This window comes from Cydia strobilella, chromosome 7 (genome assembly GCF_947568885.1).
Source record: "Cydia strobilella chromosome 7, ilCydStro3.1, whole genome shotgun sequence".
NCBI lineage: Eukaryota > Metazoa > Arthropoda > Insecta > Lepidoptera > Tortricidae > Cydia > Cydia strobilella.
The window spans coordinates 14,304,045-14,324,654 of record NC_086047.1 but is presented as its reverse complement, the minus strand read 5'-3'; the positions used below and the strand labels follow the sequence as shown (position 1 = coordinate 14,324,654).

Below are 20,610 nucleotides of genomic sequence, written 5' to 3'. Positions count from 1 at the left end.
CCCTTTACAACGTACGCTGGCAAGTTGTCCGGGCCCACCGCACACTTGGATTTAAGACGCTTTATCCCAGATACAACCTGTTCCATCGATACTGCATCTATATGGATGTAGTTGGCACTACGGTTAACATACTCAGTTCCCCGTACGTTAGGATCCAGAAGCGGGGTGTCAGGCAAAAATACCCCAGAGAAATAGCTCGCAAACGCATCAGCTACCTCAGCTCCAGTAAACAGCTTTCCATCTAACTTCACACTACTAGCGAACCCTCCCGTCGACTTCAGGCTGTCCAAGTGCTGCCAAAACGCCCTCGGATTATCCTTTACCTTGGTCTGAATTCTACCGATGTAGTCGTCGTAGGCTGAGGCTATTCGTCCTTTCAACTCAGACCTCAATTTTGCGAACACGTTATAAGACTCTTTATTATTCGTGCGTTTCCATTCTCGGTGCAGGTCACTTTTTAGTCTCAGGTCATTAATGAGGTCTGCGGTGAACCAAACAGGATATCGTCTACTAGGCTTTCTCGGACGACTTCGTTTAGGAACGCAAGTGTCAAAGATTCCGTACAATATTTGGTAAAAGCTATTTACAGCACCGTCGACATTCCCAGCACTGAGAACTTCCTGCCAATTCACCTCCGAGACTAATTTGTATATGAGCTCGTAATTACCTTTAGCGAAGTTCCAGTCCCGCTCCATTTCTACATTACTCGGAGCTAATCTTTCAGTCGAGGGACGGCGCGTCAAACTGTTTGTTGGAATTGAAATCTCCAAAGGAGGGTGATACGCGTCAGATCTCGGAACCAGACCTCCTCCCGACAACTCACACACGGTACTCGAGATGGTCTCCGACACCAGCACAACATCTAACTTGCCGCCATATGCATTCATCACCTCATTCGTCTCTTTTAAACCGCATACCGCTAAAAAATAACAATAGTAAGTTAAGACATTTTGGGATGTATATGCCGGATTCAAGTTTAAGTCACCGACTACCAGCACTACAGACTTTAATGTCTCAACCACTGACTCTACTTTCTGGAACCATCTCAAATAAGTTTCATCGTTTGCGTTAGGAGGAATGTACACCGCGCACAAATAGAATGTAACTTGGTCAATAACGCACGAAGCCCATAAATCCTCTCCGCTTGGGGTTTCGAAGTCTCGACATCGCTGGAGAAGGACTCCTGGTCGCGCAGCGAGGAGCACGCCGCCGCCGCGCGCGCCCGTGGCGCGGTCCCGGCGCAACACACTCCACCCGCCGCACATGAGCTCAGCATCGTTGACAGCATCAGTAAGGAACGACTCAGTTACTGCAACCACATCGCATTACAAAGATAGTAGGTTTTGTCTAAAGAAGCTAAGCTTCGTGTTGAGTCCCCTTACATTTTGGTACACGACGTTTATCTTCGACGGTGCTTTCTCTCTGGCGATCGGAGTTACGTGGGTCGGTGCGGTAGTTAAGCGATTTTCGAAAAAACCAGGCCTTCACACGGGCGTTCTCGGGGCACACCTCTGCCGAAAGACATCTATCGTACAGTTCTCTCGGGACTCCAATCTTGTACGATTTGTAAGCCCCTTTAGGCTTGAGCTCCTGAACCGTGCAAGTTTTTTCGGGACACATTGATTTTAAATAATCACGAATTTCGTCCGCGCCCGAAATCATATTCCATAGGTGTATATATCTGGGACTCTACCGCTTTTAGTGACGTGACTTCGGGTCCTGCGGTACAACGCAGAAAGGAGAAGCGTTTATTAGCGGGTCTGGCCTCCTTGCCCTTGACAGTGACTGCGGCTGGGCTTCTGGTTTCCGTAGGAGTGGTATCTATTTCTCCATCTGTAGGAGTCGCACTCGTCCGCACCACACTGCTGTCCCGGGATGTTACCTGAGACGCCTCAGCCTCCCCAACTTCGTCCCGCAGATTAATGGCTACAGCCTCACTCCTCACCGCTTCAGAGGTCTTTTGCTTTCTCCGCGTTTTACGTCTTCGTTTTGTCTTTGGCACTGACACACCAATATCTCTGGATTCCAGCTCATTCAGCCTCATGTTGACGGCCTCAAATCTCGCAGCGCAGTCCTTGAGAGATGTCTGGTATTGGACGATAGAGGAAACAGCGTCCGTCAACTGCTCCGATAACATGGTCATCTGGTCCCGCACAAGTTGCAATTCAAGGGCCAGGGATACCGGGTCATCCGAGGGTTGCATTAATGGGCGAGGGACTTCGGTCTTTTTCCTACAGACAATGTTTTTTACTGTTATTGGGGTGCCGACGGGGGGGGTATCACAGTTAGGGCCTACCTTCTTACATTCAATACGGCACTCCGGGCACACCCAGGAGTCTTTTTCCACGAGCGTCAGATTTTTACTGTTAGTGACACACTTCTGATGGTAAAGTTTTCCGCAGGCTGTCACCATACACTGCAAGTACTCTTCACCCACAGCTAACACCTCAGGACATGCGTGACACCTCATATCCGCGCTTACGTCGGCCATGTACATTTTACACAATAGCAGAGATTTTGCAGTACCGGGGTAACAGAAGCACAGAGAAGGTCTTGGCAACACGCTGCGTAAACGACGATGATGACGCAGTGCAGGCTGAAGTCGAGATCAAAAGTGCACAGTACCAGGATAGCATGAGTAGATAGGAGCCCGTAGCGCAGGCCGCCACAGCAGACAAGGCGTAGCAAATGACGCGTAGCACACGTGTGACGTAGGTATGTGTCGTAGCACTGGTCGCAGCAGCCGGCGACGCGAGGACAATGTACCAGGCTGACAGAAGCGCGATCGTTATAGATGATTACGCTTCCTGCTTTAGTCACTTGCTGTAGACTTATGCACTCCTATTTTTCTTACTCAATTTAAAGTGATTAAAATGTATATTTAATTTTAAAAAAATAAACTGACGCGGACCAAAAGCACGTCAACACCTTTCGGTGGTCCGGGGGGAAGGGGTTATGTCAATATGACGAAACGGGAGCTAGCTGACGGACTGCACGCTCTTGCCAGAAGACTGCGGGACGTGCGCCTAAGCTCCACGGACTTAGAGACCGCCTTTTCGAAACAGCTGATTGACAACACTTAAAAGATCCACTAGAACCTAATGAGGGACGGCTAGTCACTAGTGAACCTAAAAGGATACGCAAGCTAGCTGACTGCTGCTCTCGCTAGGAGGCAGCGGGACGCGCGCCTCACCTCTGCGGATTTAAGAGGCCGCCTTTTCGAAACGACTTGGTAACAACACTTAAGATCGACTTGAAGGTAAGATATAGAATCCCTAATGCGAGACTGCCTGTGGTTAGTAAATGTGACTAGCTTTTCGAATTGACGAAGTTAGAGACAACACGGACTCGGCCCCTTCACCAGAACGCAGCACGAGGCGCACCTCCAAGATGTCAAATTAGAGGATGTTATCTTTAAAAATAACTACACTGAAAGTAAGGCCCTGATCAGGGGCGGGCTGCGAGCTCTCGCCAACAAGAATTCATTACTCCGAAGGTAATTAATTACTTAAATTGACGAATCCAGTTCAAAAGAATCATTAATTCGTTAACAAACAAGGTCGATGCGGATCATTAAGTAAACAAGGCCCTTTAAGTCACAACATCGATTAATTTTATTATCCGAAAAGACTGAGGAAACACTATAAACAAATGATGTCACTAAATAAAAATGCCATGGTACCTAATTGATTCATTGTTCATAAAAGGCAAAAAAATATCCAACTACATAATTTGAACTTTGATTACTTACATATATTTAACGTTTAACGTTACCTACTACATAAAATTAAATCATTAAATTATTATGTTTGGTGTAAAGATAGGATAACCTCGTTTCCTGTCCACAGATGCAGGAGATGATGGATACACAGAAGCGTTTTGTGGACTCCTGTCAGCGAGTGCAGCTAGACGACCCCACGCACGTAGCTGACGTGCTAGACAAATTGATCGACTCGCTTATCAATAAGTACGTATTTTATTACTTCATTGTTTACCGTCAAAAGACGAAGCCTAGATCGATCTTCAAGAGGAATAAACAAAAGAGCGCCGCTCTTTTTACCACATACTCTGTGGTCTTTCGTAACTATGGGTACCTTTGAAATGAAATGAAATATTTATATAATGATGTACCTGCCTATTCTTTTTCTTATGTGTCTTAATAAATATTAGCACTTTGTACTCGTATATTACTAACTAACCTTACTATCTTGCTTACAGAACAAATTCCACATTTCAAGAACTGCAAGACATTAAAGCTAGCATGCGCAATCACGATTACAAAGTAATGAAGTTGCTCAGTTCTGGGCGACCTCTGCAGGTCAGTATAAGTCAGGTACTTGGCTTCTTAACAATCGCTTGAGAAAGCAGCGTTAACAAGATATTTTAAAGAGAATTTCCGTCTACATAATAAAAACCGATCCAATCTCAATTGGTGTAACGTGTTCACTTTAAGAGGCCGGTGTCGATTTTAGTCGCAAAAATTTAAAATTGATAGATTTAGTCCGTGAAATTTTACACCTTTTGTTACCTAATTGAAATAACAAGTACTGGTTTCTATTAGCACGTCTTCTTATCTTACCTTTTATCAGATCAGTTTTTTGAAAACAGACTCACTAAATTAGTAATGTTTCCTTTTCTGATGGTCGTTTAGGTAAACGCGCGTAAAGCACTGATTTTGTCGCTCTTATTTGTAAATTTCGTAAAGTTTGGACTGCTAAACATGGTAATTTTGTATTACACATATCCTGTACTTGACGTTTATCAGACTACATTTTTATTATTATGACTTTGAAGTAGTGTAAATGAAAGTTAGACGAAATCAATTTTCTCCAGAAATTACTTCAAAACAAGTGACAATTTCTCTGAAAATCGGCTTAATTTCAACGTAATTTTGATACTTAAACAATCTACAACATTTGCTGAAACTATTCTTATACATCAATTTGTATAATTTACCACCATGATTTTTTGATGAATTTATAAAAACTGCCCCTTCTCTTCAAGCATTACCGGTGACGCACGCTCACGACCTCATTATTAAAAGGCAAGATGAGAAGACGTGCTAATAGAAATCAATACTTGTTATTTAGATATTACGTAACAAAACGTGTATAATTTCAACGACTAAATCTATCAATTTTACATTTTTGCTCCAAAATCGACTACGGCTTCTTAAAAGTTCCGTTCGTTCTACATTGATCTCATTAATAAAGAATTTTGTTAAGGAAGAAAATCCGCTTGCGGTGAATGACGACAATAGGGTATTCTCCTACTAGTCAAATCAGTTACTTTATTAGAACTGTCAAAACGATTTGCTAATGTGGAATTTATTTATTGCCACTTTTATATTTATCTATAAAAGTGGCAATACGGCAAAAAATCACGTTTGTTTTATTCCCCTACTTAAATATTTATTTTATTCTGTTTTTAGTATTTGTTGTTATAGCGGCAACAGAAATACATCATCTATGAAAATTTCAGCTATCTAGCTATCACGGTTTATGAGATACAGCCTGGTGACAGACGGACGAACGGACGGACAGCGAAATCTTAGTTATAACTAAGACTTCGCTGTCCGTCCGTTCGTCCGACCCTATAGGGTCCCGTTTTTACCCTTTGGGTACGGAACCCTAAAAACGCTAAATGATTCTTAAATGTGGTTGTTGCGAATTTTCAGAGCGACACTACCTGTCGACGTTTAGAGACCGTGTTCCGCAATGCGTCTCACGCGACCTTCAAAGAAACGGAGCTGCAGCAGCTAACCGAGAAGTTTATCGCGCTGACGGAACGCGCTGACGCGACGCTGCAGCGTCTCGAGGCGCGGCTTGGCGACGACGCCGACGCGCCAGCTCAACCGTCCGATGATGATGTCACCTCGGAAGCGGATCAGTTGTTGCAGAAACTCAAAGGAATTAAGTAAGTTTGAAGGCACACTAAAGGGGAGTGACAGCACTTTTAAGCTCCGCGGTCCGAGCCCCACTTTCCCTATATGACAGGCATATCCACAATCCACATCCCACACACAACGAGCCGCCTCACAAAGCAATTGCCGCGCGAAGCCGGTTGGTCTGTGTAGACGTGCCTCGCCCGAGGAATTACGAGGCCGCACGTGAAGGATAAGGATATTTATCCATATTGGATGAAAAGACTAGCAACTTTTAATAAACACTTCTACGCAACATATTCGGTGTCAACTTACGCATAGTCATTACCTCTTTTTAATAACTATATGACAAATCATGTTTGTAGCTCATAAATTTTATCCATTATAATTTTAAATGTTGGAGGCGATATTGATACTTAACCACTTGTGCACACAAATGTTTGTGTTACTCATTGTAGTAAAAATTAAGTTTTACAAAATCATATACACTAGACTATGCATCCATAAACATTTATTCTTCAAGGAATCCTAAAAGTATAGGAAAAATGTCCCTGCAGAGGGGGAGAATTTCCCTATATTGTACCAACCTTCTACTAGTCCTAGGGGTACAACTGTGTATTACCTGTTTTATTTAAATTATATCAAAATTTCAGAAGTGAACAAGAGTCAGAAGATGTATACTGGGGAAGTAATGAGGACAATGAGTTCTTTGATTATGGGGGTGAAGATAACATCAACAAGAATGATGACATCCAGAACATAACCCCAAAGCCAGATCACCATGATTTGGAAACACCCTCAACAAGGGCTCCACACCGGAGACATCTGCACAAACATCCTTACGACCGGGGCCCTAGCTGGAGGAAGCCTCCTGTGTAACGATTTATGATAATTTTATATTTAAAAAGAATTATAACCATTGTGTATTATTGTTTTATTTACTACCAGTGTCCAGTTAAACTGCCAAGTTGCACACTCAAAAGCTCAGGTCTAGTTTCCACTCTGGAGTAGTCCCCTTCTAATAATTATTTTCAAAACTGAGAAACTTTATCCTGGGTTTAAATAGCAAACTAGAGCAGTGCCTACACAAATGAAGTTTAATTATTGTGCAGTCAACAACACTCACTCATGTATAAATAAAAAGTGGTTATTTTATTGGACCTTTAATTGAAGTTTAATTATTAGGCCACCAAACGAAGAAAAAATGGGGGAAATACATCGTGTATAAGCGTATTTTGGTATAGTTGTAGGGAATGATGTATTTAACAACAGACTAAAAGTACCAGAGGGTGGGGGTGAAGCTAACGGGTAGAAGGGGGTTTAAAGGTACCTTTTTATCGTGTTTCGTAAATAACTCGTAAACGGTGGCCCGTAGCAAAAAGTGTTCTTTTACATACATAACCTACATAAAATTGTCTATAAAAAAGATTTGGATACTTTCTACTTAAGTTACTTATAATTAGCTTCACCCCCACCCTCCGGTACTTTTAGTATGTTGCTTAATTCACCATTCCCTACAACTATGCCAAAATACGCTTATACACGAATTATTTCCCCCGATTGGCAATTTTTGGTTTTCGTTTGGTGAGCTATATTGTGCAGTCAACAACACTCTCACTCATGTATAAAATAAAAAGTGGTTATTTTATTGGACCTTTCTCAGATTTTTTACTTCATAACACTTATTAGGACATGGAGGATGAACATCCCCCTTAAGCCGTTGTATGTTATGTTAGCAAGTACTGAAATAAGTTCAAACAATTGGTTGTTTTGATGCCTAATGGTGGCAGCTTATATTCACAGGCCCATACACTTGTTGAACACCATCATAGTACAAGAAAATGTATCAGTGTAAGGCAGTCTACACAGTGGATGCAAATTCGCATGTTGCTCTGATGTGCGAGCGGGACATCTCTACTATATAAGTGCATGGCACTGTCACACAAATACACTGGAGCGACGTGCATGTTTGCATCAGTATGATAACAGCATAAGCTGAACAATTTACCACTAGGCACGTACCTCAAGTTTTGCACTGTTCTGAAATATTGTAAGGGCCTTGTGCGTAAGTTGTGCAAAACATGAGCTGAGTGTAGCAATCTTCTGACGCGCCGCAAACACTGACTCTGATTCCTCTGAATCCAAGTCCACTGAAATATATATATTTTATAAATTAATAGCAGGTTATGAAGACTTGATTTATTCATAGTTACTTTTTCATGGTGAGAACAAGTCATAGAAAGTAAAAAATAAGTTGGTAATGAAATAAGAAAGTGTGTGTGCATTGGAATGGTAATGTCATTAGAATCTCCATATATTGCTAACACAGTCATTAGACTTTAAATACTTCTAGCTCTTATTATCATAGATAACCAGTTAATAAACCACAATTGTATTATAGACAAGTTATTGCAGAAAGTAGAAAGAAAATGCAATAATAGAAAATAAATCACAGCCAGAACATTAGAAAGTCGCACAAGTTTAGGCCACTGACAATGAAAATATAGGTATACTTAAACTTGATTCACAGTTTGTTCAATGTAAGCACACGTCCAAAACATTGAAAAGCACAAACAGATTACAATTAAAAAGTGGAAAAAAAATACTCAACGCAAAACCATGCCGAATCGAGAGGCTTTCTGATTTTTCTGATAGAGAAAATTTTCGTTTCACTTTTTAAAAACAAAAGACGCACGCTAGCAGCGGTGGCCAGGCTGCCAGCTCGCGTGTACCAAGGAGGTTTGTATCAGTGAGTGTGTCGCCTACGATAGCTTGGAACTAATATCAAAAATGTTAGTGGTACCTATTCATTCGAACCCGTTTTGAACCATGGGAATTCAAATATTGGACAAAGGGAGGAGATGGCGTTTGTGGGATACAAATTGGTTGTGCAGGTAATTAACTTCGAAATAGTAAGATTCTAAGCAAAACCAAAACACAATCAGTATATTCTCAGAAGAAGGGACAATCAATGTAAGAATTAATGGAATAAAATTCCAGTTTAAATGTTGCATAAACTCGACAGTGCGACATGGAAACGAAGTTGGATGAGATATCAAACACCACGACACCGATGTACTTCTAAGCTTCTTAATAACATCTAATAACTTGATGCTTACCTATAGAAGTGTCTAATTCCACACATGCTTTATCAAATTCCTTTTCTAATATATCTAACCATCGGAAACCAACTCCAGTAGTCGCCATTTTCACAATAAACTTGTTGACAGTTTGACAAAAATAAAAATGACAAACAGAGGGCATGTCAAAGTGACATTACGCGCAAGCGTGTATAGTTGTCCAATTTGTACTACAGGCTTCAATAAAACAGACGTTTATTAAAAATATTATTATAATATAAAATACACTGTAAAAAATTTACTAATGAATTATTACCTTAATTCATTTGCTTGACTGCTCATTTAAGTTTTAACAAAGTTTTAATTTGTAAGAATAAAATTTCCCAGACACACCTACCAAAACGTAACGTATGTCTATTCTATTAGTAACCGTGTATCATTCAAAACCTTAAATAAGATTCTGTGTTAAATGTATATTATTCAAAGTAATTCTTATTAGAAACCCAGAATATCTAGAACCTAGAAAGAGCCGTTTAAGTGTTACGTAAGCAGATTTTTTTGCAAACCCCTCTGTGTGGAGTCTAGTCACTAATCAGCGAAATCGACTCCACACTCGCGTTCGCGGCTTCGAAGACCCCCAATGTTTAGTGCTTTTACGTAATACTTGAATGTCCCCGAAGAATCTAGAAGTAAAACAGCAAATGTATTCGCAATTGTTTAATGTAACGTATAATTAACTATATACAAATAAAGAACTATAAATAACATATATATATAATTACACACAATTAATTAAGTAATTGGTATGTTATATTACATTCACAGTTGCAGGCAGTTATCAAGGTAGCTATTTATGTGATAGTGCACTGTAGAGCTAAATACAAAACCACTGAACAACTTTTGTGTAGGACAAAAATAATTAACTTATTAACATGATCTCTTATTAATCTATTGTGCAAATGAAGCCGCCACATGGGTAAAATGTTACTTTCATAACAATGTTCCATTCTCTGATACTAAGCCACGTTATGTTCAAACAAACAAATTCCGTGTTCACGAATATTGCTGAACTAAGTTAATATAAATACTTGGCAGTGGTCTGTTTTTTAAATCTAAATAACAGTTATGTGCAAATTACACCAACAACACGATACCGCGCTAGGCTACCGCGAAGGTCGAAACTCGAAATCATCTTTCTGAATCTCTATCGCTATTGCCTCAATTTTTTTTGAGATGCAGATAGAACAGCGGTTGACGCGTTGACACGAGAGCTGAACTGCACCTGCGGTAGGTAATACATCGTGCCGGTTAAAACTTAATATGGCTGCTTTCACTTCGGCTCTCCCGCTTCCGTTCTGCAGGCCGAAGTTTAGAGACCCCTGAGATAGATCATTTTTGAATTCAGGTACCTATTCGCGGTAGCCCTTTAGAGACGATAGTAAGAGACCAATGCAGCAATTAGTGATATCAAGCTATTCTTTCAAGGCCTACTCGGGTTACACGCCGTTTACACATCCGTAGTTTAACGTAAAACGCTACGAAAAATCTTTCAGAACGCACGTGTGCTTCGCTGTGGGCCGTAGCATTATTTCCACTGAGGTGCGAAAACTTTTTGTAGGTAACGCCAGTGAAACGGAACAAAGATCCTACGGATACGTATAGGGTGACTGCTATAGTTGTTGGCCACTCTTAACAATAAGACTTCTATTGCCTTGTTTCTTTCTGCCCGGTATGGAGTGGCCAATTACTATGGACAGTCGCCTACAAAATGTATAGTAAACCAGCACCGATGACATCTATAGTCGCCAGCAACTTTAGGTCAACCTTACGTCACGACCGTCCAAATACTTAACCATAGATTAATCCAATACAAATCCTCACAATGCACACACGCCTTAATAAATTCGATTCTCATTAGTCATTATATACACATTAGAATAGATTAATTGGAAGTACAGAGTAAGTATCATCGCAGTAGAACATTTGTTACAAAGTGTGACAAAAGTTGCAGATCAAATTCGTGGCAACGCTTCTGGTTTTGTACAGTAGACGTCAAATATGCGTTTACACTTTTGCACCTTGATCTTTTGTAGCTAACAAGGCGAAAAATGTAAACATATCTTCAGTGGCGTAGCTAGGCGTAGGCGAAGTGGGCCGTCGACCACGGCCTCTCGCCTCAAGGGGGGCCTCGCGCGACGCCCATTCTCGGGCACAGTGAAAAAAAAGGGCCTCGCAGATGCGATTTCGCCCACGGCTAGATTAGTTCACGCTACGCCACTGCATATCTTTGACGTCGACTATACAATGTGTGTATTGCTGACGTTTGTGAGAATTATGTGGGATAACTGCGTTTACAAAATAATCTATTTGAAATAGACTCTAATGTCTCGACAAGAAGATTCAAATTGTACCTAATGACCGTTTTCGTAAGTTTATCTCAAATCATTTCAGTTTTTGTAGATGGTATTTTTTTCGTAAACTGGATCTGGATATCAGAACTTCCAAGAAATCTACTCCAATTCAATCCATTATCCAATACAATCTCCAATTCGCTACTTATTTGACTTTGCCTAACTTGCTGACACTGCTTTTAAGAGTTCGTGGCATCAAAGTAGTATCTCGACATTAATGTACTACCTATAATTTATTTTACCCTTTCGTATGCCTTGTCCCGTATCCGTCCCGGACAATTTGGACTGTAATTTATAAAATAATTTCAAAAGATTAATTCAGTAGCAACTTTTTGACAGGGGCATACGAAGGGTTAATCCGGTTAATATACGTCAATGATCTAGACAATAAGATTACTGACTACAAACAGCGCCATCTATTGAACTCGTCAAATATTTTGAAACAATGAACTCTTGTAGATATGATTTTAACGCAAATGATTCCAGTAGACTTATAGTCTAACCCGTTCGTATAAAAATACCGCAAATCGATGTACAGGTTAGCCGTTTGGCACACACATACTAGAGGCCAAAACAAAATTTTTGCCCCGCAGTTCCTAAAAAAATTTCGCTGGGGAGGAGTGGTAAAACATTTTTTTTTTGTATGGAAAAAAAATTTTTTGTCCAAAACCTATCGTGTGGTTTATTTTCTCTATTATTTTCTAAATTGCTTTCTTGGGGTTCGATATCAAGATATTACGTATCATTTGTGGTATATTGTACAAAAAAAATCAGTAAGGTATATCGTAGCTGGAGGATACAACCTTGATATTTTGTGTCAATAACTAAACAAATTATACCAACTGATGAAAAGGCGCAGTTAAAGGGTTAAAGAGGTATTTCCCGTTGGATATATGAATATTACCTATCATTTTATGATTAATATGTACCGTATCTGCAGTATAGTTCCATAAGTCTCGTGAAATAGGTATTGAAGTAGAACTGTGTCACTTTGTAAAATTGAAAAATTTAAAAAAAAATGTTAGTGATATTATTTTCAAAATTGCTTTCTTGGGGTTAGACATGAGGATAACACGTATCATTTGTGGTATATTGTACAAAAAAAAAATCTGCCATATCGTATCTGGAGGAGCCCAAACTTGGTATGTTTCGAAAATTCTTTTTGTTTTAATTATCAAAAATTTTGTTTCGACCTCTAGTATGCGTGTGCCAAACGGCTAACCTGTACATCGATTTGCGGTATTCCTTTGAAATTGGGGTCGAGCGGCTTCCGCTATTATGTTACTTTCAAGTACCTATGCATGTCAGCAGCTTATAAAGGCAAGGCAAGGCCCTATTTTATAAAGCTACCATTGTAAAATAGGACCCTCGTCAAATAAAACGCCTTTAACAACACATGTTATACCGTTCAATTTTCGAGCAATACAAACATCACACCTTATCCTACTGTACTCTTTTTGGACTGCTGTGCGCACTATACTTATGTTTACAATTGTCTATACTTTTGCCCACGCCCATTCCTGGTATTTACACATAAATTAGAAACTATATGCTAGCAGAAAATTAAATATAATGTCGACAATTTCATCTCATGCAGTGATGCCGTATTATGATACATGAAAATACAACTTGCGCCTAAAAACCGTCAATGGATAACAATGCTGATAAGCGGAGGAAAATTGAATCGTAAATTTCTACTCTTATTCTGTACCGTAAAAGTTTGCATGTGACAAACCTTTTGCTTCCCATTACTGCCGAACGTTATTCGAACACAGATATGGATATGGGTAGATATATTAGACATAGGTTCAGCGATTTTTATTATGACCACTCCCTTACGCCATCAAAAGAAAGCAAACGTACGTACATAATTTAGTAATTTAAAAAAATTAAGTTATTGTCCAGTCAGCAAGCCAGAGGAGTTTAAAATAACCATCACTATTTTATTACTAAGAGAATAAGAGCGTGGGTAGGTCCTGGGGTAGGTCATTTTGAAAAACTCGGCCGCGTAGCTACTTCACCTGCTGACTCTTGCTCTGATACGGATTGAAAGAGATGTTTACTTGCTAAAGAAAGTGCAATCTCGCTGTCTGAGATGAATCGCCGCTATAAATTATTTAACAAACTTAGTATAAAATTATAATAATATAGGAGGCACCCAATTACAAGTATGAAAGGACAAATCTGCGACCAGGCAGGCCTCTTACGTAATTTTACAATCAAATCAAACATTTATTTGTTTGTATAGCCAAACACGGCACAGATATGATTTAAAAAAAGGAGAGTAAATAGTAGAATTGTTCATAAATCTGAATATTTAGACTCATTTTTATATACCACTATTGGCCATGTAAATAATTTAATCTATTTTTCCAAATTAAAAGTAGGAACTAAATCTACACTTGGAAGTAGCTGTGCGATAAAGGTCCAATCCGTAAAATTCCCATTACAGGTTTATTTTATTAAAATAGGTATGGCTTAGACCTTTCTTGCACTACTCTCACTTAAGGGGCCCAGCACTGACTAAGTATCAGTAAGCCGGACGATATCGGCCTGTCAGTTAGAACAAAAATTTGACAGTTCCGAACAAATGACAGGCCGATTTCGTCCGACGGACTGATAGTCAATGGGCCCCTTTAAATACATGAAAGATAATTCAATCATTGTTGAACTCAATCGGTCATAACATAACAATAACCCAGCATTTGAACCAGTTACTAAAACATAAATAAATTTATCTTTAGATTTTAAAACATAAAAAAAATACCTACCAAAAAAATAAATATGATTACCAGACGATAACTTTTGTCCTTGATGTAAGCAATCCCATAAAATGACCTGAGAATTATCATGTTTAATAAACTCAATCTCGCTATTCCACAGTCAAAACAACAAGAATTAAACAGTAACCCGTTTCACGAAGCCACAGCCTACAATTTTACAAGTTTAAACTAATCAAGGTATTCCAATGATTTGTTAGCTGTACGTCCAATACGCAGTTCGTCCAAATCGTATTTCATCCAATCGTCTACTACGCAGTTCGTCCATAAGTGATGCGTCCATTTCGTGATTCGTCAATACGCAGTTCGTCCATTTCGTGATTTGTCACTGTATTTCGTCCATTTCGCGATTTATCATTACGGAGTTCGTCCATTTCGCGATTTGTCACTGCACTTCGTCCATTTCGCGATTTATCATTACGGAGTTCGTCCATTTCGTGATTCGTCTATTAAGAGGATATGGGAGCTGAGATTTAAAGATTTTAGGTGAATATATCCGTCTCGGTAACGAAAGCGGCTCCTAAAACTAGTGCGATAAGGACAACGCCAGGTTATACGAAAAATCCTGCGTAAAAATATCAAAAAACGAGGTATCGTACTCGACTGTTTCCTCCTCCAAAACTTAACTAAACGTAACGAAATTTTGAGATCTGAATGGTAATGAAATTACCCGTGTGACTGTTTTGCTTTTAGGCTAATTGATGTCAATTTGAATACCATGCTTCACCATACCTAGGGTTGCCATGAGAATGGTTGGACGTACAGCTAACAAGTCTCACCAAGATTAGGGGCATTCCACGAGAATGTCCCTTACGAAATGCTTTTGCCTTGTATGGCAGCTAATTCAATCAAATCCGTAAAGCTCGAGAATATACTGCCAATTTGTTAGCAGTCATGAATTTATTACCAGACCCAATATCATTTTCTCAGCCTTTTCAGAACTATTAAAAGAACGGCGTTTCGTAAAGGACATTCTCGTGGAATGCACCAATACTGCTGGTTTAGAATCGTAAAACTGTAACTTACTTCGCTAAGCTGGTTACTTTCTGTGGCTCATACAGTAACATACAACTAGCATTTACGGATTCCAGCTGTGATAGACTGATGATTATAAATAAACATAAGAGTACGCGTACGGTGTCGTAGACGCAAGTCATCTTACTCGATCTAGTGGGCGTGTAATCTATGTTTATAAACAAATGTTCATTTGTATGTTGCTAGACACCGAGAAGGTCAATACTTTATCTAAGAGTTATCTGCAAATGACCTGTTAAAATACACAAAGATAAACCAATCAACAATTTCTAGCTGCTAAATGTGTATAGTGTTTTAAGTTTCAAATATTTGAGACTGTGTTAAACAATAATAACTATTAAGATGATCCTTCAAATTTTGTAAGCACTTACAATAACTCCTACATAAATTCCAAATTAAATGCAACCTTTCAAAAACAAAATGCTACAACTATGTATGTATGTAATAAAATATTCCATTTAATGCAATATGTACAGTTTGTATATTCAATTTCAAGTTCTATAACTCAACACATATTGGCTGGAGGTGTTACATAAGACCATAAATACACCGTTCAGTTCATTAAGTAACCCTTATTGCAAATACATAAGGTGTACAAGTGGTTAGGATGATAAAGCCCGTCACAGACGGAGCGATAATATATCGGCAGATACGGCATCTTACGATATCTTTTACGGTGTACTATTTGACAGAGTCCACACACGAAGCTGTAATATATATTTTGGTATCTGCCGATATCTTATCGCAAGGCATCTGCAGATCTTGTAGCAATGTAGGTGCTAGACAGAGAGCGATATATATTTTGGTATTGTAGGCGTGTGTGGTGCTTAACGATACTTAAGATATCTGTCGGTATCTGGCGATATATTATCACTCCGTCTGTGACGAGCTTAAGATTGCCAGAGATCCTGAGAATGGTCTGTATCGATGGCAAACGACCTGCATTATATAACGAACGACCTTAAACTGTCAACAGAACAAACCCTCGTAAGGATCGGCAACTTGCATGTCATACCTTTGGACGGACCAATGTGTTTGCCTACTAGCTTACAGCCAGGTAAGCTAGTTTGCCACTGTTGTGTTATAAAAACATCTCCAAACATCATATGCTGAGGTACAGACTTTAGGTAGGAACAAGGTCCCATGACATTCTGCAATTTACTGACTATTTAACTATAATAATCACTGGTCAACCAAACTATGAGGTAAGAGCATATAAAGCATAACTTATAAACAAAATGTACAGGCTTATGCTCACACATTTATGCTTCCAAATAATGCTTCAACCATTGCTATTGTATAAGGGGATTAGTATCAAGTGTGTAAGGCAACTAACTTAATCAGTATTCCAACAGTAGGGGAGACCGAGGTGAGTTGAAACAACGTCAATTTTAAGACATCTATAATTGTTATTGAGCTGGAAAAAACGATGTTTAGCCACGCCCCACCGTCGGCGGGTACCTCAATATGCGTCCTTGCTTCAAGACGATTAAAGATAGCGCGAAATTGACGTTGTTTCAACTTACCTCGGTCTCTCCTAGTAGCTCCGATTATGACAAGTTTCCGCGTATAACTAGTTCTCACAGTTCTGTTTCTATTCTACCCACTTGATACTAAATACTGTATTACACCTTCCATAAATTTGCACCCCAAATGATTTCTTTACCTATTAGGAAAGTGTAACCACATTTAGCATTTTAAATTAGGATTATAAATGCAGTTACACTTTCAAAATTAGCTTAATAAGTCAGAGATTTAGGAAGGAGTAACACAGCGTTAACCCGTATGAGCTAGGCATAATCTAAAATTAGATCTAGTTCACTTCAGCTTAAGTAAATAGCACAGTTGTTTGTTCAATTAGCACAACACACAGCCGTTGCCGTTCTCCTTTATGTGTCCGTCCGAGCGCTCTATTTCCAGCAGGATGGCGTGGAACAAGTCCGTCACTGACTGGAATTGGCATTTTATAACATTTAGTATGCAAAGAATATTAAAATAATGACTGTACCGTATAGGGACAAATAAATAGTTTCACAGCTATGGCAATGTCCCACACACTGCATAATATAATCAGTAGAGTATTATGACAACAAAGAGTAGTTACCTCGTTCCGTTTAGCACTGGTCTCAACAAAGGCTGCTTTCCACTTCTCTGCCAACCGTTTGCCCTCCTCTGTACTGATCTTCCTTTCAAGATGCAGATCTGTTTTGTTGCCGACTAATACTATGGGTACACTAAAATTGATGAAGTATCATTTAGAACAAATAACCTTATTTTCTTGAATAATTGTAAATTGTTACTGTCTGTACAATCTATGTACTTTTGTAAGCACAAATTATAAGTATAACATTTAAAACCTTCACGCTTTGAACACATATTAAACCACATTTATAATCGGGTCTATCCCAAATTTTGTTACCTTTATGTATTAACGTTTCGACACAGGTTTCACTGGTTGTGGTCACGGCTAACTGACATACCACAACCAGTGAAACCTGTGTCGAAACATTGATAAATAAAGGTAATGAAATAAATTTGTGATAAACCCGATTATGAATGTGATTTAATAAATTATAAGTATATTCTGAAGTGATAAGTGTCTCAATGTTAATTTCCCTACGGTGTATGCCTATTAGATCCAAAGGTGCTTATCCACCCTGCTTCAACTTCAAAATTTTATGCTTTTATGTCTACATAATGGAAGTCTACAATTGTATATGTTATAAAAGCCAATATTAGTAAAGCTGATAAAGTTGTCATTTGTTATTGGACCTTTTTTAGACAGTAAAGTCCATATTTAGTTAGGTAATTTTTATAATCCCTAACAATATTTATAAGTAGCTTGGTAATATCAATTGAAATTTAGGAATTACCATTATTTACTCCAGGGTTTCTTCCCTCTTCTATCTTTTATCTAATACATCAAGGAGAAAACAAATTATTCTAAGACTTGAACAATACTGGAAATTCCAAATAATGTTGAAGTCCCTAATAAATCTAATAATAACTTGGTTATATATTTGTAGCTTATAGTATGGATCAAGTGTCATATTAACTTGTTTAGGACTCTCATTGCAAAGCTAATCTGCTTCAGGGGGGATAACAAGCCATATTATTATATAATATAAATAACAAGACCACATTAGGCATGTTTAATATGAGACATTTTTAAGGTTACAAAATTAATTGGCCTCTTATGATAAGAGGCCAATTCTTATTATCTGACTATACAAATTCCACTGAGCATACAAATAAAGGAAAGTGGAAGATAAATAAAAATGTATACATACTGTATCTTTCCGACCATGTCCAGCAATTTGTCGTAAATGATTTGAACAATCTGAAAGCTTTTACTGGAGTTAATGGAGTACACCAGAACATAGCCATGGAAATCCATGCTGTACTGAAGAGGGAATATGCTGAACTCATCCTGCCCCGCCGTGTCCACAAGCTTCACCTCATATTCAGTGGAGTTCAGTCGTATGAACTTTGTAAACGCTTTAAATAACAGAACAAGCTATCTTAGGAATTATAATTATTAGTATGCATTACACAAATTGTATATGATACAGCAATTACAGTTATACATTTGCATTTGTTTTTATTTACTAATATTTACAATAGAAATACGCATTAATGTTTTTACCCAAGAAATGTAAACATCGCAAATCTTTGTGTTGGGGAAACACGCGTTGTGAGATGAGTAATCAAAATGCTACTTACTATTTTCGATTGTGGGGTCATATGAATCCACGAACTGTCCTTCTACGAACTGAATAATTAGAGATGATTTACCTGCAACATTTTTTTTGTTAAATTAATTAAACGTCAAAACGAAATAAGACGCAAATTTCTTAAGACCTTCACATTACCGACTGATCTGTAACCCATCATAGCGATTTTTCTCTGCTTTGACGGCATTTTTAAAACTTGATTGTTATTAGTAATAAGCAGCGGATTACTTTTTCACAAAAATGCTTTAATGCACTAAAACAAATCACGCATTTGCGACTTGACTTTGAAGTTTGAACTTGCTTGACGTTGACGCGGTTGACGTTTGTACAGGGGTCTATTTCCGTCAACATCAACGCCCCAATGCGTGCTTTCGGGTATTTCCCTACGCAACCCAATGAGGTAGTTTAGATTTGGATTTTGTTTAGGGTCCTCCACACTCATGCGCGAAGCCGCGATTCGCGCATGAGTGTGGAGAGCCCTTTAGGATTAGATGATGAAGATGTTCTGTATTTTGTGAAACGGAAAACGGAAAGTTCGCTAATAATCGAAATCGACTCCACACTCGCGTAGGCGGCTTCGCGCCGCGATTCGCGCACGAGTGTCACCGATTTAATGGCCGTAACACATCATCGTACCGCACCGTCATTGTGCGACGCACACATAAGTATGAGCGAGAAAGAGATATCGCTTACTTTTATAGGCTTACTTGCTTAGATTTATAGATATAACACACTACCACACCGCACCAAGATCATTATATCATTACCGACGTGGTATAAAAAAAAAAAAAAAAAATTGTGCGACGTACCCATAAGTAAGAGCGAGAAAGCAATATCTCTTTCTTGCTCTTACTTATGGTTGCATCACACAATGACCTTGGTGCGTTGCGATAATGCTCCGATAATGTGTTAGCTGCTTTCCCCACCCTAAACATTTTTCGCCCAATCTGATCAAATTGCCTGATTAAATCAGGTGGTGCGAACGCAAACGCCAATGAGGGCTATCGTTTTTTTGCTCACCAGTTGGCGCCTCTGTTGATGGAGGTCCAAAAGACTAAAGAACAGCTGTCAGTCATTGAAGTGACAAGTGACATTTGACATTTCGAACTATGGAAAAGACCACCATCTACACTAGCGCCCCTAGCGGCGAATTCATACGCGTTAGCCCTCATTATTTCAACCGCTGATTATGACCGATATACCGATAAAAAATAGAGGTGCGGACGCAAGAATATTCGCTTTTGGGGGCATTTTTTTTTAATTTAGAGCGCTCAAATTTTCCACAAATCTAAAATTGGTGATTAAATTGGAGATTGACGCTAATTTCTTTTCTGATCAAATCGGTTGATTTCAACCCGTCTGAACTGGCCTTTAGTATGGTTGGGCAACAAATAACGCGACCAATCATTTTGTCGCATTGCGTATGTCTGTCCCTCACAGACGCACGCGTATAGCTCGTCTATAGGATCCTACCATCTATGGCATTAGGGGATATAAAGCTCGCTCCAGACTACGCGGCGCGAAGCCGCGAACGCGAGTGTGGAACCGTTTCGCTTATTAGTGAACTAGACTCCACACTCGCTTTCGCGGCTTCGCGCCGCGATTCGTGCACGAGTGTGGAGGGACCTTTACTGCAATGTTCTGCCACCAGAATCCAGCACTAGCCTTTTTAGTAAACCATAGAGT

At 39.1% G+C, this 20,610-nt stretch overlaps 3 protein-coding genes across 3 annotated transcripts in view; 1 reads left to right on the top strand and 2 right to left on the bottom strand.

The window, feature by feature from the left end:
* LOC134743194 (uncharacterized) overlaps positions 1 to 6,806 on the top strand; it is a 47,151-nt gene extending 40,345 nt beyond the window's left edge. The window contains exons 7-10 of the mRNA XM_063676575.1: positions 3,849 to 3,967; positions 4,219 to 4,318; positions 5,678 to 5,916; positions 6,538 to 6,806. Coding sequence (XP_063532645.1) covers positions 3,849 to 3,967; positions 4,219 to 4,318; positions 5,678 to 5,916; positions 6,538 to 6,763 — 684 coding nt within the window. The 3' untranslated portion in view covers positions 6,764 to 6,806. The remainder of the gene's footprint in view (positions 1 to 3,848; positions 3,968 to 4,218; positions 4,319 to 5,677; positions 5,917 to 6,537) is intronic.
* The window catches only part of LOC134743226 (Golgi-associated PDZ and coiled-coil motif-containing protein-like), a 96,452-nt gene extending 87,335 nt beyond the window's left edge, over positions 1 to 9,117 (bottom strand). Inside the window, exons 1-2 of the mRNA XM_063676627.1 lie at positions 9,004 to 9,117; positions 7,907 to 8,034 (exon numbers count right to left, since the gene is read on the bottom strand). Of these exons, the coding sequence (XP_063532697.1) occupies positions 7,907 to 8,034; positions 9,004 to 9,091 (216 nt within the window). The 5' untranslated portion in view covers positions 9,092 to 9,117. The remainder of the gene's footprint in view (positions 1 to 7,906; positions 8,035 to 9,003) is intronic.
* Positions 9,118 to 9,668: 551 nt separating this feature from the next.
* Positions 9,669 to 19,242, bottom strand: LOC134743247 (GTP-binding protein Rheb homolog). The gene is made up of 5 exons (XM_063676655.1): positions 19,063 to 19,242; positions 18,914 to 18,985; positions 18,481 to 18,688; positions 17,295 to 17,424; positions 9,669 to 17,140 (listed from the first exon to the last, which is right to left on the bottom strand). The coding sequence occupies exons 1-5, from the start codon at positions 19,109 to 19,111 to the stop codon at positions 17,048 to 17,050; spliced, it is 552 nt and encodes a 183-aa protein (XP_063532725.1). The 5' UTR covers positions 19,112 to 19,242; the 3' UTR covers positions 9,669 to 17,047.
* Positions 19,243 to 20,610: the final 1,368 nt, after the last annotated feature.

Bases quoted from the DNA above. Each gene is read 5' to 3' on its own strand.
- LOC134743247 (XM_063676655.1), bottom strand. From the start codon at position 19,111: ATGCCGTCAAAGCAGAGAAAAATCGCTATGATGGGTTACAGATCAGTC. The intron at 18,986-19,062 runs GTAATGTGAAGG...AAAATGTTGCAG, and splicing joins GATGGGTTACAGATCAGTCG to GTAAATCATCTCTAATTATT. The intron at 17,141-17,294 runs GTAACTACTCTT...TGCCAATTCCAG, and splicing joins CCAGTGCTAAACGGAACGAG to TCAGTGACGGACTTGTTCCA.